The sequence below is a fragment of the Staurois parvus genome, unplaced genomic scaffold (genome assembly GCF_062004578.1).
Source record: "Staurois parvus isolate SC_StPar_1 unplaced genomic scaffold, SC_StPar_1.0 ptg000670l, whole genome shotgun sequence".
NCBI classification, from domain to species: domain Eukaryota; kingdom Metazoa; phylum Chordata; class Amphibia; order Anura; family Ranidae; genus Staurois; species Staurois parvus.
In genome coordinates this window covers 810,483-835,926 of record NW_028318466.1, presented here as the reverse complement: position 1 = coordinate 835,926, position 25,444 = coordinate 810,483, and the positions used below count along the sequence as shown (strand labels likewise).

At 40.9% G+C, this 25,444-nt stretch overlaps 1 protein-coding gene across 2 annotated transcripts in view; it reads right to left on the bottom strand.

Annotated features, from left to right (window-relative positions):
* MRPL3 (mitochondrial ribosomal protein L3) overlaps positions 1-25,444 on the bottom strand; it is a 139,779-nt gene that overhangs the window by 88,963 nt on the left and 25,372 nt on the right. For both annotated transcript variants that reach the window (XM_089652054.1, XM_089652055.1), the window contains exons 4-5: positions 13,374-13,472; positions 4,777-4,876 (exon numbers count right to left, since the gene is read on the bottom strand). In XM_089652054.1, the coding sequence (XP_089508180.1) occupies positions 4,777-4,876; positions 13,374-13,472 (199 nt within the window). The remainder of the gene's footprint in view (positions 1-4,776; positions 4,877-13,373; positions 13,473-25,444) is intronic.

Below are 25,444 nucleotides of genomic sequence, written 5' to 3'. Positions count from 1 at the left end.
ACCGAGTAATGAAGCCTGTGAACAACTTACAGGCAAACCTGGATAAAACACTCCAAGCTATAGAAAAATAAATAAGTAGGTGTTTAAATAAATGCAACTTTTGCTGAAGTATACTCCACTCTTCTCCACTGCCTTCCCCACAGACTCTGCAATCTATCCCTGTTGCTACTGGTTTTCCAGGCTCATCACCATTCAACCAAACTGCTGTAAAACCAGAGCATTATGGACATTTCATGTGCCATCACACCTTGAATTACAGTATGGATGCACAGAAAAGCACTCACGCTTCATTACAGGATCACTGCTCTGTGCAGGAGCAAGGGGTGCCCACGGGTTATAGGAAGTGGACCCCAATTATCATGTGAAAGGAGAGATGATGTCTGGAAAAAGTTATATTAAAAAATAAATGTAAAACGGGTCCAAGAGCATAAAGCTTGCACCCAGCCTAGAATTTTAGCTTTTAATGACAAGTACAATTGTTCTACCCCCCTTGGATGTAATTGTTTGCGTTTTAGGAACAGAAAGTTATTTTTGTTCTGCAGTATGCTGACATTTAGTGTTTACATGTGTGATTTGGTAGTTTCCTCTGTCCTCCTCTTATTTAGTGCTAGTTAGGCTAAGTCCTAGCTAGACCATCCCATGGAAAAACAACCTCTGTGCAGTAACTATTTGAAGTAAAATTGTTTTGGATTTAACCTTTGGTTCTTATTGAACAGTTAAGCAACCTGTGGATGTTGTCAAGTCAGCACATACTGGCTGGACAGACAAGGTCTAAGGTCGGAGGTATTTCAATGCATAATACAGCATTTACAACAGAACAACCATTAAACTACATACAGTTGTGTTCAAAATAATAGCAGTCAGACATCACTAACCTGATCAATCACTGTTTTTGGTAGGAATTATATTTCTACATGGCAAATAATTTACTAGTAGGTGTAGTAGAGTAATAGAAATCCAACAGACCCAACAGTCATGACATGCATTCTGCTGATTCTGTGTAATTGTATCACTAATTGAAAGGGGCATGTTCAAAATAATAGCAGTGTGGAGTTCTATTAGTGAGGTCATTCATTCTTTGAAAAACAGGTGGCAATTATTACCCTTATTTAAGGAAGGAAGGCAGCAAATGTTGTACATGCTGGTTACAGTGCATTTCTCTCTGAAATTCTGAGGAAAATGGGTTGTTCTAGACATTGTTTAGAAGAACAGCATACCTTGATTAAAAAGTTGATTGGAGAGAGGAAAACATACAGTCATGGCCGAAATTGTTGGCACCCTTGATATTTCTCCAGGAAATCATGTATTTCTCACGAAACGTATTGCATTAACACATGTTTTGCTATACACATGTTTATTCCCTTTGTGTGTATTGGGACAAAACAAAAAAAGGGAGGAAAGAAAGCAAATTCGACATAATGTCACACAAACCTCCAAAAATGGGCTGGACAAAAGTATTGGCACCCTTTCACAACTGCGGATAAATAAGAATGTTACAAGCATGTGATGCTCCTGTAAACTCACCTGGGGCAAGTAACAGGTGTGGGCAATATAGAAATCACACCTGAAAGCAGATAAAAAGGAGAGACGTTCACTTAACCTTTGCATTGTGTGTCTGTCTGTGCCACACTAAGCATGGACAACAGAAAGAGGAGACGAGAACTGTCTGAGGACCTGAGAACCAAAATTGTGGCAAAATATCAACAATCTCAAGGTTACAAGTCCATCTCCAGAGAACTAGATTTGCCTTTGTCCACAGTGCGCAACATTATCAAGAAGTTTGCAACCCATGGCACTGTAGCTAATCTCCCTGGTCGTGGACGGATGAGGAAAATTGATGAAAGATTGCAACGCAGAATAGTCCGGATGGTGGATAAGCAGCCCCAAACATGTTCCAAAGACATTCAAGCTGTCCTGCAGGCTCAGGGAGCATCAGTGTCAGCGCGAACTATCCGTCGACATTTAAATGAAATGAAACGCTATGGCAGGAGACCCAGGAGGACCCCACTGCTGACACAGAGACATAAAAAAGCAAGACTACAGTTTGCCAAAATGTACTTGAGTAAGCCAAAAGCCTTCTGGGAAAACGTCTTGTGGACAGATGAGACCAAGATAGAGCTTTTCGGTAAAGCACATCATTCTACTGTTTACCGAAAACGGAATGAGGCCTACAAAGAACAAAACACAGTACCTACGGTAAAATATGGTGGAGGTTCAATGATGTTTTGGGGTTGTTTTGCTGCCTCTGGCACTGGGTGCCTTGACTGTGTGCAAGGCATCATGAAATCTGAGGATTACCAAAGGATTTTGGGTCGCACTGTAGGGCCCAGTGTCAGAAAGCTGGGTTTGCGTCCAAGATCCTGGGTCTTCCAGCAGGACAATGACCCCAAACATACGTCAAAAAGCACTCAGAAATGGATGGCAAAGAAGCGCTGGAGAGTTCTGAAGTGGCCAGCAATGAGCCCAGATCTAAATCCCATTGAACACCTGTGGAGAGATCTTAAAATTGCTGTTGGGAAAAGGTGTCCTTCCAATAAGAGAGACCTGGAGCTGTTTGCAAAGGAAGAGTGGTCCAAAATTCCGGGTGAGAGGTGTCAGAAGCTTATTGATGGTTATAGGAAGCGACTGATTTCAGTTATGTTTTCCAAAGGGTGTGCAACCAAATATTAAGTTAAGGGTGCCAATACTTTTGTCCAGCCCATTTTTGGGGTTTTGTGTGACATTATGTCATATTTGCTTTTCTGCCTCTGTTTTATATTTGTTCCAATACATACAAAGGGAATAAACATGTGTATAGCAAAACATGTGTTAATGCAATACCTTTTTTGTGTGAAATACTTGATTTTCAGGAAAAATATCAAGGGTGCCAACAATTTCGGCCATGACTGTATAAAGAAGTGCAGAAAATGATAGGCTGCTCAGCTAAAATGATCACAAATGCTTTAAAATGGCAACCAAAACCTGAAAGACGTGGAAGAAAGCGGAAACTACCATTCGAATGGATAGAAGAATAGCCAAAATGGCAAGGACTCAGTCAACAATCAGCTCCAGGAAGATCAAAGAAGGTCTAAAGTTACCTGTGAGTACTGTTACAATTAGAAGACGCCTATGTGAAGCCAAGCTATCTGCAAGAAGCCCCCGCAAAGTCCCACTGTTGTAAAAAAGACATGTGCTGAAGAGGTTACAATTTGCCAAAGAGCACATTGACTGGCCTAAAGAGAAATGGCGCAACATTTTGTGGACTGATGAAAGTAAGATTGTTCTTTTTGGGTCTAGTGGCCGGAGACAGTTTGTCAGACGACCCCCAAACAATGAATTCAAGCCACAGTACACTGTGAAGACAGTGAAGCATGGTGGTGCAAGCATCATGATATGGGGATGTTTCTCATACTATGGTGTTGGGCCTATTTATCGCATACCAGGGTTCATGGATCAGTTTGAATACATCAGAATACTTGAAGAGGTCATGCTGCCTTATGCTGAAGAGGAAATGCCCTTGAAATGGGTGTTCCAACAAGACAACGACCCCAAACACACCAGTAAACGTGCAACATCTTGGTTCCAGACCAATAAGATTGACGTTATGGAGTGGCCCGCCCAATCCCCGGATCTTAATCCAATAGAAAACTTGTGGGGTGACGTCAAAAATGCAGTTTCTGAGGCAAAACCAAGAAATAGAGAACAACTGTGGAATGTAGTCCAATCATCCTGGGCTGGAATACCTGTTCACAGGTGCCAGAAGTTGGTTGACTCCATGCAACACAGATGTACAGCAGTTCTCAGAAACAGTGCTTATACAACTAAAAATTAAGGGATTCAAAGGAAAGCAAAATCTTCAAACATTTTTCAGTTTATATAGTGAATGTTTGAGTTTGTAAAGAAGAATACAAACACTGCTATTTTTTTGAACAGTCTAATATTCACTTTTCTTCAATTTTTTTTAGAGGAACAACACAAATTTGATATAATTTTTCTTCATGTTTTGATTTGGAGTTCTGTCATAACCAGACGTCTTCCAGTGGACCTGTTATGACGAAACGCATCATATGGAGCCTCCCTTTGCGACGTCATCGCGTAAGAGTTGCCGTTTATGCCGATCTATGCGGTTTGATGATTTTTACTTATGCTTGAGATTTTGTAAGTGTGATTCCTTCTTTTATACAAACTGTCTGCACTATGAGAGGCATGTTTTTATTTTTGCATGGTTACAAACTAACCCCAAGTGATTGTGACAATTAAAAAAAGACACATATGGTTCAGTTGGTGGCATGGCAGTGTGCATTGATGGTTTTCAACAAAGCGATTGTTGACCTCCTATAATCAAGGGGTCAAAAGGATCTGCTAAGCTTCCAATTTGTTGTTACAGTGGTGTAGTGGTGACATTGGTGAGCGCACATCAGAAAGAGGATTTGGAATCATTCACTTAAGGAAAGAAAAGGGGACTGTTTCATATACGTGTACTATTTTACACTTTGATTAGTATTGTGCATTTTATTGTTTGGTTATTGACATTTCAGAGCACTATTATTTATTGTATAATTGTACATTTAAGAATTATTTAAATATGTATTAGAGATCACTTAGCGCAACAACAGATATATTTTTTAACATGCTTTAACAGGTGCTCGGTTGATAGATGTCACAAGACTGCTCTAACTGCTAATGAGAAAAGGTATTTAGCAGTTTGTATTTATTTATTTAGTGAATTTTAAAACAAAACACGTGTTTTATCAAAGACATTTTTAGATTGAAAACAGCAGTCAATTTGGATAATACCTGGCTTTATTATGGCATTGTCGGACACCTTGAACTGACTGACTTTTTGCTTTGGTGGTACCCCAGCTTCACTGTAGAACTCCATAAAACTTTCTGATTTCTGCAAAATAAAAAACAACAACTGAGTGGGAACTTCAACAAAGTGGAGCATTGAGTGTGCATATGGCAACCCGATATTAGGTACTGACACTTATGTTCACCATAGAAAAAAAAGTTATCACTTCAGTGAAACCTATATACTTTGATTGAGAAGGAAATGCCGCCAAAGTCACAAAGAGGAGACAGCTTCCATTCATACTTGAAGTCTCTGTGTTTAATCTAGATATTCTTTTCACATGAAGCAACAAATGCCTTCACTCAACACAAGAAGAGAGGTAAATTGATTCCTATATCAGGCTTTAACTGTTTTCGGTCTACAGACAATTTACTGTCAATTACAATGTCCAAGCTCCTAACAGGAAACAAAAAAATAAAAAAAAATCTACATCACCTCTGTAACAGCAAATCATATGGTGACAGATATATACTCAAAAGGGCCCTGACATTTTTTTTGAGGCTTAAAGGGTAACTTTAGTGGTGTTGGATCAACATTGTTTGTTTTGTTTGTTCTGAATGTTTTTAAATGTTTATGCGTGTATGTGTGCATACATTCATGATTTGTTTTGCATAAATTATTACAGGGTTAGTTCACTTTCTCAGAAAAAATGAAAAAGTGAACACCCTACAGGCTTCCCCCAGTCCCCACTGTAGGGGGAAGGCTGGTGAGCTGTCAGTGCTCACACAACAGGTGCTACGAGAGAGATATGAGATATGAGTCCAGAGATATGAAATCCCCACTCTTTTCTCCCTGACTTATGTAGGGCTTCCGGAAGGATCAAAGCGATGTTGCATGCTGCCACTGACCATTCAGAATTGCTGTGATCTGTCCTGGATGCCCTGTAGAAAGTAGAGGGGAAAGAGCAGGAATTTCAAATCCTTGGATCGCTACACCGGCTGTGTTGGCATTGAAAGCTCATCACCCAAGGAAGCAAATACTGTGGGGATCATGCATGCTGTTGGGTGTTCAGTTTTTCATTTTTTCCTGAAAAAAACACTGAACATATACAATTACCTCTCCATTTTGAAAAGTTGTATAGGTTCCACTCCTTTATAAAAAATACTTAGTCTGATTTATTCACACTGTGAGCTTAGAAGCTTCTTAGAAGCTGCAGCAAGTCAGATAGAGCTAACCACATTTTCCCACTGAAGAACTGTTGAGAAAAGTATTGAGGCAAGGTGATGTGCTGTTTCACTGCCCTTTTGACCACTTATGGTCAACAATGACATAATTGGTTATACCCAGATTAAGGCCTCTTTTACATGGGCGATCCGATCAGGTCCGTCTGTAAGTTTTTCAGGCAGACCTCCAGGTCCAATTCGGTCCGCTAAAAACAAAAAAAAAAACCCCACACAGAACAAAAAGGGGATCCGTTCTCTTCCGTTTAGGCAAATTGGAGGGTAGTCGTGTAAACAGACAGCAGATTCCATTTACTCCCAGCTGTCCCTAGAGTGGAACATGTTCTGCACGTGTCCGCTCTGCAGAAACTGAGCAGACATGATGTGTCACCCGCCTTCTATGCTTCGCTCTGCACAGGATCTGTGAGCAGATCACCTGCTGACTGGAATGAAATTTGCCCTATGTAAAAAGGAACCTAAGGTATGACTCAAAGCAGAAAGTTGTTTTCCCATTAGCATGTTGATAGAGAAGGACGTTGGGGAGGAACCAAGGAAGGCAAATTATAATGAGATTAAACTTCATAGATTTTAGGGTTACCTAAAGACAGAGCAAAGCAAAAAGAGCTCATTTAGCAGTTTACTTTGTTGGATTAAAACCTCCCAATAAGACATCTGATAAGAAAGGGTTCATTGCTTGATGAAACATTGGAGTTTTTTTTAACTCTAAGGAACTTTCAGCATAGCTGAAAGCTGAAATAGTTCAATATTGGAAAGAAGACCAGAGCTCTATCAGACTGCATAACATTAATATGCAATATTTTATATTTATTGGACTAAATTGTGAATTTGGAAAATGTAAAACCAACATTTTCAAAGTGTTTCAAGAGAAAGGAAGGCTTTTTATCAACATAGCAAAATTACTTTGCATGTAAAAATATATATTTTTCTATTGAGGGTTTAGTACTACATTAAACTTGCGCAGTGAGTTATAGAGCCAGTGCATTTGGATTTGGAAGCAAAGGAATCCTAATCTTACAGAAAGCAATTTAGTGGGCCGTCTGTAAAGTCACACTTGGATAATCCCATTTATTAGGTGAGGTCACATGAAAGAAAATCCCATTTTATTTCTGCAAGACCATTTTAAGACATAATGAGACTTGTTTATAAAACTGAAAGCCAGGGAAATGTAAGCTATTTCCCATAGCAACAAATTAGATCCTAGCTGGATCTAGCTGTATATTTTTATAGTGCAGGTTAGAAAATGAACTTGAACATCTTGCTCGTGAACAGTCTCATTTTTCCTTTATGACATATCTAATAAATGTGCCGTTATAAAAAAACAACATTCATGCAATTATGTTGTGGAAGCAAACAGGTCAACAAAATAGTAAAATAATACCTTTACTAAATTTAAAATGCCAAATAAAAATATAGTAAACCTTAACAAAAGGAGATAACATACACCTAAACTATCTAACCATTTACAATTGGTAAATATGCCTAAGGAACACCCTGAAAATGCATCTTTTATCTGAATTTCCTTCTAACAAAAAAAAAAAAAGCAATGCACCTAGTATGTGAGGGTGTCTAGGCAATCCTTTGTCTATAGACATATAGCTGTATATCTACAGTGTGATATCTAAAGCAAGTTTGTCTCTAACTGCTAGTCTCAGGAGATCTGAAGTAAGATTTGGTGATGTTGCTACTGTGCTGCTCACTGTTCTCCTTGCTGGACAATATGGACACCTCTGAATAGAGACGCCTGCAGAGCAAGGCAAGGGAAGTCAGTAATAGGGGAAAGATCATCTACATGGAGACCACAGGCAATACTGGTGATTAAAAATGTGTGTGTATAATAGTTTTGCCAATTAAATGTGCAAAGCCTAAGTTTGAAATAAGTGCAAATGTATATCATGTGCAAGTCCAATCCTTGTATTGTGCAAATCCTATTGTTTTACTCCCAGGAGTACAACAATATGTGTCCAAACACAAATCCTCAGCAGTGTGAATCAATGAGTAGCATATGCAGGTGGTTCTTTTCTTAGAAATCTGTTCCACCACCATCAATATAACCACAAAAAAACAGGGAGTCGACCAGATAACTGAACACATTATTAAATCCAGCACTGGTCTCCTTCCTCCACAGGCTTTGGCATAATTCATATACAGTATTATGCGCACTCTTACGCCAACCTACTGCAGAATGTATTTGCACTACCCTTTTGTGTGTAATGATATCATTGTGCCAAAGCCTCCTCAGCTCAGCACTACATCACAGGGGGAAGACCGCATGCTTTGGCACACGGGATGTGCAGTGCTGTGAAAAAGTATTTGCCCCCTTACTTATTTTTGTTTTAGCATTTTTGTCACACTTAAATGATTCAGGTCAAACAAATATTATTACACAAAGATAACACAAGTACTGTAAACACAAAATGCATTTTTTTAAATTATTTTATTTACTAAAAGGAAAAAAAAAAAAAAAACAACAAACTGTCCAAACCTGCCTGGCCCTGTATGTAAAAGTAACTCCGCCACCCCCTTGTTTAATCATTTATGAACTGTAATTAACCAAATATTTTGGAGAGTTAATTTGTATTTGCAGCACCCAGGCCATTGAATCAAGAAATCACTTAAACAGTAGCTGTCTGACAAAGTGAAGCACACTAAAAGATCTCAAAAAGCAACATATCGAGCCACAATCTAAAGAAATTCAAGAACAGATGAGAAAGTAATAGACATGTATCAGTCTGGAAAAGGTTACAAAGCCTAAGGCTTTGGGACGCCAGCAATGGAGAAAACTTGGAACAGTAGTGAACCTTCCCAGGAGTACCTGGCCTAATAACATTTCTCTAAGAGCACAATGAAAACTCATCCAGGAGGTCATAAAAGAACCCAGAACAACATCTAAAACAACAAGGGTGCCCAGGAACCCTGGGGTGCCTTCAGGCTTCTTCAGGGGTGCCTTTGCAAAATGCCAAAAAATTGTATACAGGCCAGCAGGTGGATAAATCCTGCCCTTTGATACACAAAGCCACAGGTTTTCATTGTGCACTTTTATGACCTTCCAGCTGCCAGCATCCGAACAACCAATGACATCATCAGCTGATAATGAGAACATCGGGTGCATGCACATCATCCTTGTTTGCCCCTCTCTGTATGCACTGGAGCCACATTAGCAGAGTGAGGGAGAGAAACAGAGAGACACACTGGAATAGTAGTCGATACAAGTGTGAAAAGGTGTATTTGCTTTGGAAGAATAAATCACCTCTAATGTTGGGTGCATTTGATATGTGTAGAATCATTTTTTTACATTTTAGAATGGGGTGCCTTGAGATTGTGCATAATTTTAATGGGTGCCTTGACTGAAGAAAAGTTGATATACACTGATCTAAAGAACTGCAGGATCACTTGCCTCAGTTAAGGTCAGTGTGCATTATTCAATAGGAAAGAGACTTGGCAAAAATAGCATCCATGAGAGAGTTCCAAGGTGAAAGTCACTGCTGACCAAAAAGAACACAAAGGCTCGTCTCAAATTTGCCATAAAACATCTTGATTATCCCCCAAGACATTTGGGCACATATTCTGTGGACTGAGGAGACAAAAGTTGAACTTTTTGGAAGGTGCGCATCTCATTACATCTGGCGTAAAACTAACAGCACTTCATAAAAAGAACATCATACCAGCAGTCAAATATGGAGGTGGTAGTGTGATGATCTGGGGCTGCTTTGCAGCTTCAGGACCTGAATGACTTGCCATAATTGATGGAGCCATGAATCCTGCGCACTACCAAAAAATCTTGAAGGAGAATGTCTGGCCATCAGATTGTGAGCTCAAGCTCAAGAGCACTTGGGTTATGCAGCAAGGGGTTTAGGAGGCAATTACTTTTTCACATACGGCCAAGCAGGTTTGGACAACTATTTTTCCCTTAATAAATGAAATCATCATGCTTTTCATATTTATCGGGTTATCTCTGTGTAATATTATTTGATGATCTGAATCACTTAAGTGTGACAAATATGAAAAAAAAAAAATCACTGTACACCGTGACAAAGATGGGCTGAGTCCCACCAAAATGCTTTTCAGCAATAAGATTTCCATGAAGGCCACTTTTGACCTAACATCTAGGAGACTGTCAATGGGTGTACTCAGGCTCCCACTGATTTCTGGCATGTCTTAGATGATCATGTCACTGGACATCTGACTTCAAAGGGAAGTCAGCCTTATGTGTTTTCATTTGCTGCAATACGCTTTCTTGGCCAATCACCACATTTTTGGGTCCTCTAGGTTGAACAATTCTTTGTGTTTCTGCAAAGGACCTTGTACAGGAGCTTAGACATCAAATCCAGAAATAGTGATCCTTCCTTAAAATGTCTGCCTGTGAGAAACCTTTCTTGATTCAGTAAGCAATATTCAGTATGTAATATTTTTACACTGAACTGTCTTCAAAGACCCCACATTTTTAGTAGAGCATTATCCCAGTTTACCCCTCCTACAAAGCAGATTCTGTTTGAGTAATTGTATTCAGCTTACATATTATCTTTTTGATCATTAGCACCTGTTTGATAATAATGTTCAGTCATGCATGGGACTATATGACTGCAAAATCCTTAAAGGATAAGGGCACCTTTAAAAAATAAATAAATAAATAAAATGCACATTTTTCTGCAGGTAAAAATATGTGCATTTATTATTTTCTTAATACAAGTCTGTAAAGCATGATACCTGTGATCAGAAGATTGCGGGTGCAATGCAGGGCTCCTGCAGACTAACAGTGTATAATGTCTGCTTGTACTTCTAACAGGCAGGCGGTTACACAATGACAGGAAACATTGATGAACTACCCAGAGCGCTCACCAGCACTCTAGTAGTTTATTGAAAACTACAAGCTGTCAGCTGCAAAGGCTGTTGTTGTTTCCCAGTCACAGAACTCTGACGTTTATTTTTAAGATTGTGACGAGTTTGGGGAGAAGATCCCCAGCTCGCTGTCACTAAAAATGGGTGGAACATGTAACAGGTTTCCAAAGGTGAACTTATCCTTTAAGGGCTTGTCCACACTTAGTTAATGCAGCCCACTATGAGTTACCCCAAAAATTAAACCGTTTGTGGCGCTAAAACAGCCATCACACTGCTCTCTGCCGGAGCTCATACTGATACCTGCTCACACAGTAAAACACTACATTTTACCATGGAAGCTAGCCCTCATTGTATGCAAGTATACCTAGAATAATTATTATTATTTTACAGGATTTATATAGCATCAACAGTTTGTGCATTGACTTACAATATAAAAGGAGACAGTACATTCACAACACAATTTGATACAAGAGGATTAGGAGGGCCCTGCTAATGACTAGGACCCTCTTGTCTTGGATTGGATAGTAAATGTAAAGTGCTGCACAACGGTTGTTGAGAGATAATAAATAAATATATATATATATATATATATATATATATATATATATATATATATATATACACACACACACACACATATACAGTCATGGCCGAAATTGTTGGCACCCTTGATATTTTTCCTGAAAATCAAGTATTTCACACAAAAAAGGTATTGCATTAACACATGTTTTGCTATACACATGTTTATTCCCTTTGTATGTATTGGAACAAATATAAAACAGAGGCAGAAAAGCAAATATGACATAATGTCACACAAAACCCCAAAAATGGGCTGGACAAAAGTATTGGCACCCTTAACTTAATATTTGGTTGCACACCCTTTGGAAAACATAACTGAAATCAGTCGCTTCCTATAACCATCAATAAGCTTCTGACACCTCTCACCCGGAATTTTGGACCACTCTTCCTTTGCAAACAGCTCCAGGTCTCTCTTATTGGAAGGACACCTTTTCCCAACAGCAATTTTAAGATCTCTCCACAGGTGTTCAATGGGATTTAGATCTGGGCTCATTGCTGGCCACTTCAGAACTCTCCAGCGCTTCTTTGCCATCCATTTCTGAGTGCTTTTTGACGTATGTTTGGGGTCATTGTCCTGCTGGAAGACCCAGGATCTTGGACGCAAACCCAGCTTTCTGACACTGGGCCCTACAGTGCGACCCAAAATCCTTTGGTAATCCTCAGATTTCATGATGCCTTGCACACAGTCAAGGCACCCAGTGCCAGAGGCAGCAAAACAACCCCAAAACATCATTGAACCTCCACCATATTTTACCGTAGGTACTGTGTTTTGTTCTTTGTAGGCCTCATTCCGTTTTCGGTAAACAGTAGAATGATGTGCTTTACCGAAAAGCTCTATCTTGGTCTCATCTGTCCACAAGACGTTTTCCCAGAAGGCTTTTGGCTTACTCAAGTACATTTTGGCAAACTGTAGTCTTGCTTTTTTATGTCTCTGTGTCAGCAGTGGGGTCCTCCTGGGTCTCCTGCCATAGCGTTTCATTTCATTTAAATGTCGACGGATAGTTCGCGCTGACACTGATGCTCCCTGAGCCTGCAGGACAGCTTGAATGTCTTTGGAACATGTTTGGGGCTGCTTATCCACCATCCGGACTATTCTGCGTTGCAATCTTTCATCAATTTTCCTCATCCGTCCACGACCAGGGAGATTAGCTACAGTGCCATGGGTTGCAAACTTCTTGATAATGTTGCGCACTGTGGACAAAGGCAAATCTAGTTCTCTGGAGATGGACTTGTAACCTTGAGATTGTTGATATTTTGCCACAATTTTGGTTCTCAGGTCCTCAGACAGTTCTCGTCTCCTCTTTCTGTTGTCCATGCTTAGTGTGGCACAGACAGACACACAATGCAAAGGTTAAGTGAACGTCTCTCCTTTTTATCTGCTTTCAGGTGTGATTTCTATATTGCCCACACCTGTTACTTGCCCCAGGTGAGTTTACAGGAGCATCACATGCTTGTAACATTCTTATTTATCCGCAGTTGTGAAAGGGTGCCAATACTTTTGTCCAGCCCATTTTTGGAGGTTTGTGTGACATTATGTCGAATTTGCTTTCTTTCCTCCCTTTTTTTGTTTTGTCCCAATACACACAAAGGGAATAAACATGTGTATAGCAAAACATGTGTTAATGCAATACGTTTCGTGAGAAATACATGATTTCCTGGAGAAATATCAAGGGTGCCAACAATTTCGGCCATGACTGTACATACACATACATACAGTATACACATACACACTGTAAAATAATAATACTGCAGGAGGTGAGGAGTGCCACATGCCTTCTGGTACTTTATGTAGATTTAAGCGGTGTTGGGAGTCTTCTTGTATTTGCTGCCACAGATCTACTTTCGGCCAATGTGGCACCTCATTGAATGATATCAAAAGCATCCATTTTCTCATCTACCACCACCCGGTATTTAGATAAAACCTAAATACACATGTTTAGACTTACATAGAATGGGGATATATTTTTCCCTCCAACTGTAAGAGTGGCACTTCTACCACCAGCCTCTTCTTTTGGTGTATACTTTATCACATGGCAGTCTCGAACCTGATTTAAAAAAAAACAAAAAAAAAAAATCATGTTTTGAGCAAATGTTAAACATAAATTCAAGCTGATCATATGTCAATGAAGCTTACATTTCTTTTTAGGCTTAACCCACTCATCTGTGAATACAGAGGTGACAACAACACTATGGGACAACAAACAAAATGCACAAATACACTTAATAGTAATATTTTCACACAAAGCATTTATGTTTCCTATAAAAGTAATGTAATGTGGATAATTTAAAAAGGAAAAAAAAAATTATTTAAAGCAGAACGTTACCCATAACAGTTTGATAACGATTAATGTTCTTTAAGAAAAGAACACACATTCCAAATTGTAATTATGCTACCAAATTAGTGTGTGCTGTAAATTGCTTCCAGGATTGCTCTTGTTTCTTCTTGCTGGAGGCTGCCATTGTTGTTGAAGCCCAAAACAGTCACTTCCGTATCGGAAATTCTCCCCCTCTCCTTGATCTTAAAAAAGTTACATCACTTTCTTCAGTTAAAATATGTAAATGTCCAGCCTTGACTGCATGTCTTGGCTCAGTTATAGAGTAAAGCTGACAGAAGCTTTACAGTACTAAAGTTCACAGGCTGCCATGAGGGAGAAAGAAGAGAATATCATGAAGATAGGATAAGACACCATCTTTATAAAGCCGGCTATACATGCATCGCAATTTGGCAAGTTCAGCAGGGACCAGCCAAATTTTGATTCATGTATGGGCTATTTGGTTTTACACTCAAGGCTCCCCACAGTCAGCATACAGTGGGGCAAAAAAGTATTTAGTCAGCCACCAATTGTGCAAGTTCTCCCACTTAAAAAGATGAGAGAGGCCTGTAATTGGCATCATAGGTAGACCTCAACTATGAGAGACAAAATGAGAAAAAAAAATCCAGACAATCACATTGGCTGATTTGGAAAGAATTTATTTGAAAATTATGGTGGAAAATAAGTATTTGGTCACCTACAAACAAGCAAGATTTCTGGCTCTCACAGACCTGTACCTTCTTCTTTAAGAGGCTCCTCTGTCCTGCACTCATTACCTGTATCGATGGCACCTGTTTGAACTTGTTATCAGTATAAAAGACACCTGTCCACAACCTCAAACAGTCACACTCCAAAGTCCACTATGGTGAAGACCAAAGAGCTGTCGAAGGACACCAGAAACAAATTTGTAGACCTGCACCAGGCTGGGAAGACTGAATCTGCAATAGGCAAGCAGCTTGGTGTGAACAAATCAACTGTGGGAGCAATAATTAGAAAATGGAAGACATACAAGACCACTGATAATCTCCCTCGATCTGGGGCTCCATGCAAGATCTCACCCCGTGGGGTCAAAATGATCACAAGAACGGTGAGCAAAAATCCCAGGACCACACGGGGGGACCTAGTGAATGACCTGCAGAAAGCTGGGACCAACGTAACAAAGGCTACTATCAGTAACACACTACGCTGCCAGGGACTCAGATCCTGCAGTGCCAGACGTGTCCCCCTGCTTAAGCCAGTACATGTCCGGGCCCGTCTGAAGTTTGCTAGAGAGCATTTGGATGATCCAGAAGAGGATTGGGAGAATGTCATATGGTCAGATGAAACCAAAATAGAACTTTTTGGTAGAAACACAACTCGTCGTGTTTGGAGGAGAGAGAATGCCGAGTTGCATCCAAAGAACATCATACCTACTGTGAAGCATGGGGGTGGCAACATCATTCTTTGGGGCTGTTTCTCCGCAAAGGGACCAGGACGACTGATCCATGTCCATGTACAGGACAGAATGAATGGGGCCATGTATCGTGAGATTTTGAGTGCAAACCTCCTTCCATCAGCAAGGGCATTGAAGATGAAACGTGGCTGGGTCTTCCAACATGACAATGATCCCAAACATACCGCCCGGGCAACAAAGGAGTGGCTTCGTAAGAAGCATTTCAAGGTCCTGGAGTGGCCTAGCCAGTCTCCAGATCTCAACCCCATAGAAAACCTTTGGAGGGAGTTGAAAGTCAGTGTTGCCCAGCGACAGCCCCAAAACATCACTGCTCTAGAGGAGATCTGCATGGAGGAATGGGCCAACATACCAGCAACAGTGTGTGCCAACCTTGTGAAGACTTACAGGAAACGTTTGACCTCTGTCATTGCCAACAAAGGATGTATAACAAAGTATTGAGATGAACTTTTGATATTGACCAAATACTTATTTTCCACCATAATTTGCAAATAAATTCTTTCCAAATCAGCCAATGTGATTGTCTGGATTTTTTTTCTCATTTTGTCTCTCATAGTTGAGGTCTACCTATGATGCCAATTACAGGTCTCTCTCATCTTTTTAAGTGGGAGAACTTGCATAATTGGTGGCTGACTAAATACTTTTTGGCCCCACTGTACAATAGCTCAGAGGGAGGTTAATTTTTTTTTGTGGAACCTGCTGGTGGAATGGAAAAAAAAAAAATCATGTTTGATCTGCTTAGGTTAATTCTTTGGTTCTCCTTGGTGACAGAGTTTGTCCTGCCACCTCTCCTGCTTTTCTTTTCTCCCTCCCTAATCTATGTTCCCTCTGTACAGTCTGTGTCACTCCTGTTGTTTCATTCCCCTTTCAGTAAATCTTAAAGTGGTCACCTTATCAGCCTCTAGTGGCTCTGATATTAGGCACAGGGCCAAGAATAGAGAACAACTTAGAATGTGCAGAGCAGGATGAGACAGCGTATTACTGGATTTTAAACAAACTGGGAACTTATTTGTATTTTTTTTTTTTTAGATAGTTCTACTGGCAAAAGGGGCCAGGCCGTAGTGAGCGATCAGAAATTTCTGACTAAAGTTCCACTTTAACTGAATTCTATTCAGTGGGAGCTTGATGGTGAAAAGTAGTAAGACAACAAAAATGGGTACACAGGAGGAAATCCAAATTGAAATTAATCAGGAGCACCAACTGAAAAATGAATCACCTCACTACTGTCATACGTTTTAAAATAGCAGTATGGTATATGTGTATTTCTAGAGCGCCATGTACAAATGGTACTGCAGAAAATGCATATGGGCAACCAGTGAGCCAATGAATAGCTGTCATTGGGCAGCTCAAATCACAGGCACAATATAGAGAGGATCGGAGTAGCTTGTGATTGCGCTGATGACCAATTACAGAAATTACAAATGTAAACAATCAGGTGTTTACATCTGAGAGCCCCGCCCCCCTCCTCTCACAAAAGAAGAGGACAAATAAAGAGAAATCAATGAAGATTAATGAATAAAAGGAATAGCAGCAGTAGCATAGAATGGATACAATTTTTTTTTAAACCAGTTGAAACATCATGTTTATTACAGTACTGCAGTCAGGCTGCATAAAATAAATGTGTTTTTTTTTTGCTGTCCTATTGTGCTGCACCTAGGGTTAAAATGCCCTCTGTACATAGTAGTTCGCTACAGATCAAGACTAATTCCCAACACAGAACACAGCTCTGAGTAGTGCTATTGATTGAAGTATTGTGCAGGAGGATGTCAGACAGCCATAGACGAGAGCCAGTCCACTCTGCACTGAGCAAAAATGTGTGAATCTGATTAATGAGATATTTCTATTGATGAGTAAATAATGCACAATAAAGCAACATGTCTACAGAAAAGCAAAGGAAGCAAATAACCAAAGAATAATCTGAAACTGTGATCGAGCTGAACTTGGCATATTCAATACAGTTTTGTATTTATTTTGAAAAACAAAGCATATTTGGAACTCGTTCACATTGGTATACTTAAGTGTACCCCTGTGAGAGCTGTATTATCTCTGCACAGGTGTTCCATGCATCTATATGGACGCAGTCCCATTCATTTCAATTGCCGCTGCTTTAATTTGACATCCGTGTGGGTCTATGTCTCCAAACTCACACTAACTGCTTTTGAAGACACACAGCTGCACCCACATGTCAAATTGGGAGTAGCTGCTACATCCCAATGGACTTGAATTGGACTGCCTGTATGTGGCTGCAAGGAACACCTGTACATCCATAAAGGGAAAAGATGGCCCTCACATGGGATTATGCTTAACTATACCCATGTGAGTGAGACCGTAAAACTTAAAACCTTTTTTTTGTCCATTTTTAGATAACATGTGGAAGGATTATAACCCTTGTAAGGTTTACATTGCTGTCTGTTCCCATGCTGGGGAGACGACTCTACTTGTTTTGTTTTGGTGACTATTGCACTGGAACAGAAAATCATGCAAAGTTCAAAACTTTTTCAGTGGTCACCATAGCAAGGACCATTGGCAAAGTTATCACTATGTTAAAATTATCCAAGAAAGGACTATTTTGCACAGATTTCTTCTTAGTTGCGGTTTTGTCTCCAAACAGGCAGAGACAGGATTTTTCAAATTCCCTCTTTCCAAAGCAAGCAACAATGGCTTAACCTGTACTTAAACCAGTTGCCGATCGCAGATAGCCAAATGACGGCTACACTGCGGCCGGCAAGTTCTGGGAGGGTGTCATTGACGTCTTCCCAGAACGCGCTCTCCTGCGCGCACCCAGCGATTTCCGTTATCGTTGTGTCGTACGGACACAGCTGATCACGTGATGTGGTAAAAGGCCAATCACATCAGCCTTTTACCACGTGATCAGCCGTGTCCAATCACACGCTGATCACAGGGAAATGCAATTGCCGGTTCTGACAGATCGTGAGGAAAGTACTGCCGAGAACCGGCAGTTGTCAGAGCAGGGATCGGCACCGATCATCAGTGCCCTGATGATCAGTGCCACTGACCAGTGCCCATCAGTGCAGCCCAGCAGTGCTGTCAGTCAGTGCCACCAGTCAGTGCCCAGCAGTTGCGCCAGTCAATGCCTAACAGTGCCGCCAGTCAATACCTAGCAGTGCTGCCAGTCAGTGCCCAGCAGTGATGCCAGGCAGTGCCACCTATCAGTGCTGTCTATCAGTACCCATCATCAGTGCCGCCTATCCGTGCCACCTCATTAGTGCTTCCTATCCATGCTGCCTATCAGTGCCCATCACTGCTGCCTCATCAACGCACATCAGTGAAGGAGAAAAATGACCTGTTTGCAAAATTTTATAATAGAAACAAAGAAACTTTTTTTTTTTCACATTTTTTGCACTTTTTTTGTTTATAGCACAAAAAGTAAAACACCCAGCAATGAGTAAATACCACCAAAAGAAAGCTCTATTCGTGAAAAAAAATTATAAAAATTTCATATGGGTACAATCTTGCATAACCGCGCAATTGCCAAAGTGCGACAGCGCTGAAAGCTGAAAATTGGCCTGGTAAAGAAGGGGGTATAAGTGCCCGGTAGGCAAGTGGTTAAAGGTCACTAGGGTTGTTTTTTAAAGCTGGCTCCTGTAATCTCTTGCACAGCAGATCTCAGACTGGGAGAAAAGGTGGGCCAGAACTAGAAGCTACTCTGCAGTGTATGTGTGCTGACAGTAGAAGACAGTATAGGGTACAACCTCGTTTACTACTGATCCTTCATCAGAAAGATGGGTTCTGTTTTGCCCCAATTCTTTAGTGCAAATTGTGCTTCTGCAGTGATGGTCGATTACATGGCCATACAATATGACAGCAGTGCATGAATCGTAATACTGGCTGCACAGCAAGAGGGACAGCATTTGGCCCTTGGTGAGGTGGCATCCTTTCCTGTGGACAGTCCAACATTGTTCTGCATGAAAAATACAAGCAGACATTTGGTATTCAGGTGTAGTTACCCTGCCCTAAGCATCAGTGTCATTTAATTGCAGTCCTCCCTAGCTCTATCCAGCTATTGATTATTTATTTATTAGAGGTACTTATATAGCGCCGTCAGTTTACGCAGTGCTTTACATATATATTGTACATTCACATCAGTCCCTAACCCTCAAGTCAAGGGGCGTACAATCTAAAGTCCCTAACTCACATTCATGCATACATATACTAGGGCCAATTTAGACAGGAGCCAATTAAACTACCAGCATGTCTTTGGAGTGTGGGAGGAAACCAGAGTACCCGGAGGAAACCCACGCAGGCACAGGGAGAACACGCAAACTCCAGGCAGGTGGTGCCGTGGTTGGGATTCGACCCCAGTACTGCCAGGCGGTAGTGCTAACCATTTAGCCACTGTGTAATTAACAGATTGTGCTGCTTTCCTGCGACTTCCCCAATTTCAGCTTGAAAATGTACTACTGCTGTCTATCAGGGAATGCCTCTGGTAGCAGAGTAGAGAGGCAACAGGTCTAGAGGATATTTGTGTGCTTTTCCTGCCAACTGATGGCAGCTTAGTTATCAGTGGTGCATGCTGTAAAGGATATAAATATTTGGTTAAATATTGGGGAGAAGGTCTTTCGCCCCCAGGCTTACACCTGGGAAGGAGTCCTGTCAGTGCTGTTAACCTTCTAACTGCGCTGCCTAGGGAGGCCTTACACGTTTGAAGGTCAGGCCTGGATTAAAATCTGGAGTTGTCCTGCCTGAATGAAGGAAGCTAAACTCAAATTGGAGTAAAAAGGGAAAAGATCAGGAGGTCTCCTGGATAGCTAGGGGCAGCTGAGGACTGGCAAACCAATTGAGAATGAACAGACCCTTCTATTCACCAGTCAGATACTTCCAAATTACAGGAACGCTGGTGTCAGCTTAACCGCCACCCGACCACAATGTACTGCAGCTGGGTGGCAGCTACAGGCAAAGCGCCGTACCCGTATGTCACTCTGGCTGTACTAAGACAAGGGGGTGCAGTGCGCCCAAGCGGGCACGCAGCACTCCCCCGCCGTGACTGCTGTGTCTGCCGGACACAGCGGAATGAATATCCCGGCAAACGGGACCCTGTGATCATGTGATCGCTATGCGATCACATGATCACAATGTAAGCAAAGCTGTTATGAATCAATCTCATTCATAACAGCTCTGCTTCTCTTCCTAGTGAGCTGTGATTGGCCCACAGCTGATACATGGGGCAAATCTCAGCATCCTGTACCATATGACCAGCTCCAGCCAATCACAGATCACTATTTTTGATGACAGTTCATAGATGAGTTAGGTTCATGACTCTTTGATCTTTATTTCTTCTGCAAAGCAAAGTGTAGAAAAAAACAAAAAAAAAAAAATCCCTGATCAACCCCCCCCCCCCCAACAGTAGTACATTGTACTATTCTCATAAAAGTATTTAAAAAAATGTTTACAAAAAATAAGATACATTTTTTTTTTTAATTCTCAATATGGTATTTTTTAATGTTTTTTTTTTTTTTTTTTTTTAACTACTTGCCAACTGCTTACCCGCATTTTTTGGGCGAGCAGCAGCTCTTGGCAAAGTGAATTGATCAACCTTTCGATCACCCAGTCACCCAGCCAGTGCCATTAGTACAGTGTCAGTATATAGAATTTTTCACTGATCACTATATTACTGCCACTAGCAACATCAGATAATGTCAGGGTCAGTAAGCGCCACTAACAGCCAGGGTCAGCTAGCGTTAGATTGCCCGCACACTACAGGTTGCTGGTCACTGCCATTACTAGTAAAGTATTAGTATAGATCAATATATCGATCACAAACAGAACTATACTAGTGTCTCCTTTGTAGTGTCCCCAAAAACGCAGTGTTAACAGGATCGACCCCGTTCGCTGCCAGCACTAGCGTTTAGCCTCTCCGCTGTTCTTCACGGAAGATTTGTACCAATTGATAGTGGACCAAGGCAACAACAATACATTTATATGCACAACAATACATTGCCCACCCAAATTCAGCTCTTGCCAGACAATTCACATGGAAACCCATCACGGTTTCTGATTTTAAAACTTTTTTGGGACTTACATTCAACATGGGCATTACAAAAAAGAATGAATTGCGGTCATATTGGTCCACAGACCCAATTCATCCTATGCCCATGTTCTCTGCTGTTACATATATGCCCAACATGGACCAGCAATGTACTGGTACATCACTGGACTTTGAGTGGTTATACCGGGATGATGCCTGCAGCTACAGGCATAATCCTGGTATCGTATTTTCAGCTGGCGGTGAGCTTTCATTTAAAAGCATTCCTAGTGGCCAGTTAGCTGCTGAATTGTTTTTACTAGCAGCAGGAAGGGACATCCCCCCCTCCTGCTACCTTCCACAGTTTTCTTGGGCTCTCCTGTCCCACAGGTGAATACAAGAATGCAACTGGCAGTTCTGCTGGCTGACTATAGAGCGGATCAGAGGCCAGAATGATTTCAATCATCTCTAGAGTCTAAGAAATCTGAAGCTACAAGCATTTCATCACTTCAGTTTCGCAGGATATAAACAACTCCATTTGTAAATTGAGAAAGCATCTGATCACACTGATCTTCCTGAGATCAGATGTTGTAAGGGCAGAGGAGATATCTAGAGTCTAATAGACTCCAAATTTCTCATAAAAGAATACCTGTCAATGCCAATTGCAGTCAGAGGGGATATTTACATTGCCTATGACAAAAAAAACAAAAAAAAAAAAAAAAAGGAGTGTAAAAATAATAATAATAAAAAAAAATCAAAATAACGAAGGGAAAAAACCCCAAAAAAGCACCCTTGCCCCCCTGCGCGCGCAAGCGTTGACCCCATGGCGGTATGTAAACAGTAGTTGCACCATGCATGTGAGGTAGCGCCGCGAGCGTCAGATCTACGGAAGTAATTCTAGCACTAGACCTCCTCTGTAAATAGAAATTGGTGGCCTGTAAAGGCTTTTAAAGCGTCGCCTGTCGATAATAAAAATGTATGTAATTTGTTGCCATTGCTCCAGCATGTACAATTTAAAGCCATCATGTTTGGTATCCATTTACTCGGCGTAACATTATCTTTTATAATGTATCAAACAATTGGGCAATACATTGTGTTTTTGTACATTAAAATTCTAAAAAAAATTTATTTTTCCCAAAAAATTTGCGTTTGAAAAATCACTGCGCAAATAATGTGTGACAAACAATTTGAACACCCAACGTTTTATTCTCCAGGGCCTCTGCATTAAAAAAAAATATATATATAATGTTTGGGGGTTCAAAGTAATATTCTAGCAAAAAAACAGTTTTTACATGTGCACTAAAAGTGTCAGAAAAGGGTTGATCTTCAAGAGTGGGTGATGTGTGGCATAAGCTTCTAATGTTTGCCTCGAAATAACAGGATAGTAGAAGCAACCCCTCAAAATGGCCCCTTTTTGGAACATAGACACTCCAAGGTATTTGCTAAGAGGCATGGTGAGTATTTTGCGGATCTCATTCGTTGCCATGTTTTTGGAAAAAGAAAGAAAACAAAACTCTATTTTTTCTTTTTCAAATACATGTGACAAAAATATCTGTAAAATATATACAGTCAGGTCCATAAATATTGGGACATCGACACAATCATAAATCAAACTTTCACTTTTTAATACTTGGTTGCAAATCCTTTCCAGTCAATTACAGCCTGAAGTCTGGAACGCATAGACATCACCAGACGCTGGGTTTCATCCCTGGTGATGCTCTGACAGGCCTCTACTGCAACTGTCTTCAGTTTCTGCTTGTTCTTGGGGCATTTGCCCTTCAGTTTTGTCTTCAGCAAGTGAAATGCATGCTCAATCGGATTCAGGTCAGGTGATTGACTTGGCCATTGCATAACATTCCACTTCTTTCCCTTAAAAAACTCTTTGGTTGCTTTTGCAGTATGCTTTGGGTCACTGTCCATCTGCACTGTGAAGCGGCGTCCAATGAGTTCTGAAGCATTTGGCTGAATATGAGCAGATAATATTGCCCGAAACACTTCACAATTCATCCGGCTGCTTTTGCCAGTAGTCACATCATCAATAAATACAAGAGAACCAGTTCCATTGGCAGCCATACATGCCCCCGCCATGACACTACCACCACCATGCTTCACTGATGAGGTGGTATGCTTAAGATCATGAGCAGTTCCTTTCCTTCTCCATACTCTTCTCTTCCCATCACTCTGGTACAAGGTGATCTTGGTCTCATCTGTCCATGGGATGTTGTTCCAGAACTGTGAAGGCTTTTTTAGATGTCGTTTGGCAAACTCTAATCTGGCCTTCCTGTTTTTGAGGCTCACCAATGATTTACATCTTGTGGCGAACCCTCTGTATTCACTCTGGTGAAGTCTTCTCTTGATTGTTGACTTTGACACACATACACCTACCTCCTGGAGAGTGTTCTTGATCTGGCCAACTGTTGTGAAGGGTGTTTTCTTCACCAGGGAAAGAATTCTTTGGTCATCCACCACAGTTGTTTTCTGTGGTCTTCCGGGTCTTTTGGTGTTGCTGAGCTCACCGCTGCGTTCCTTCTTTTTAAGACTGTTCCAAACAGTTGTTTTGGCCACACCTAATGTTTTTGCTATCTCTCTGATGGGTTTGTTTTGTTTTTTCAGCCTAATGATGGCTTGCTTCACTGATAGTGACAGCTCCTTGAATCTCATCTTGAGAGTTGACAGCAACAGATTCCAAATGCATATAGCACACTTGAAATGAACTCTGGACCTTTTATCTGCTCATTGTAATTGGGATAATGAGGGAATAACACACACCTGGCCATGGAACAGCTGAGAAGCCAATTGTCCAATTACTTTTGGTCCCTTAACAAGTGGGAGGCACATATGCAAACGGTTGTAATTCCTACACCGTTCACCTGATTTGGATGTAAATGCCCTCAAATTAAAGATGACAGTCTGCAGTTAAAGTACATCTTGTTCGTTTCATTTCAAATCCATTGTGGTGGTGTATAGAGCCAAAAATGTTAGAATTGTGTCAATGTCCCAATATTTATGGACCTGACTGTATATATAATATATATACCATAATTTGAAAATGTCTGTGCGCCTTATGGAGCGAATATAGAGCGGCTGGACCGGCATCCCCGCAGCCGCCATGTTAGAATACCGGGCTGGCCACTCGGCTCTACTGTGCAGAAGAACCTGCTCCTCGTTCCTACCTGTTCCTCGGTCCAGCGGTGTCCTGCTTTCACCAGCTGTCTTCTCTTCCCGGCACCGGCATCTTCAGTGTGGGCACCCGTCTGTGACAGCTTGTGGCTTCACAGCCGCTCCCCAAAGGGCTGCAGTCTCTGGTCATCTCCTGTACTGTGTCTGCAGTCTCTGGTCATCTCCTGTACTGTGTCCGCAGTCTCTGGCCATCTCCTGTACTGTGTCCCCAGTCTCTGGCCATCTCCTGTACTATGTTTGCAGTCTCTGGTCATCTCCTATACTATGTCTGCAGTCTCTGGTCATCTCCTGTACTATGTCTGCAGCCCATTGGTTCAGAATATTTTTTTTCTTGTATTCCTCCTCTAAAATCTATGTGAGCCTTATGGTCAGGTGTGTCTTATGGAGTGAAAAATACGATACATGTATTGAGATTTTGTTTTACCAAAGACATGCAGCAGAATACATTTTGGCCTAAATTTATAACTATGTTTGAGTTTATTGGATATTTTTTATAACCAAAAGTGAAACATTGTTTTTTTTTTTTATGGCGTAAAAAGTAAAAACCGCAGAGGTGATCAAATACCACCAAAAGAAAGCTCCATTTGTGTGAAAAAAAAGGGACATAAATTTTGTTTGGGTACAGTATTGCATGACCATGCAATTACCAGTTGAATTAGCACATTGCTGAACAGCAAAAATGGCCTGGTCATGAAAAGGGGGGGGGGTAAATCTTCAGGAGGGCAAGTGGTTAAAAGCACCTATTCTGTGAGTGGAGCCTGGAGTGTGTGTAACTGTGCTTTGGGTATCTAATGTCCTAAACCTATCTGCTCTTGGTAAATTGCTGCCAAATACAATTTCTATGTAAAAATGAATGATACCCAATGTCTAACAAACTACGTTACCCATGGACTCCGTTCTTGTGTGAAATACTAGTCCGCCTTGTATCTGAGGATTCTTAATATGCCTCTGGGGTCAGGGGGTGCAATAAAAATTAGATACACTTCACTGCTATCATTAAGTATTGTAGACATGACAGAGAAATGTTCATTTAGTCCAATTACTAACATTGCCACAACATCTAGGTAGAACTTTCTGGTCTGGTTAAAATAT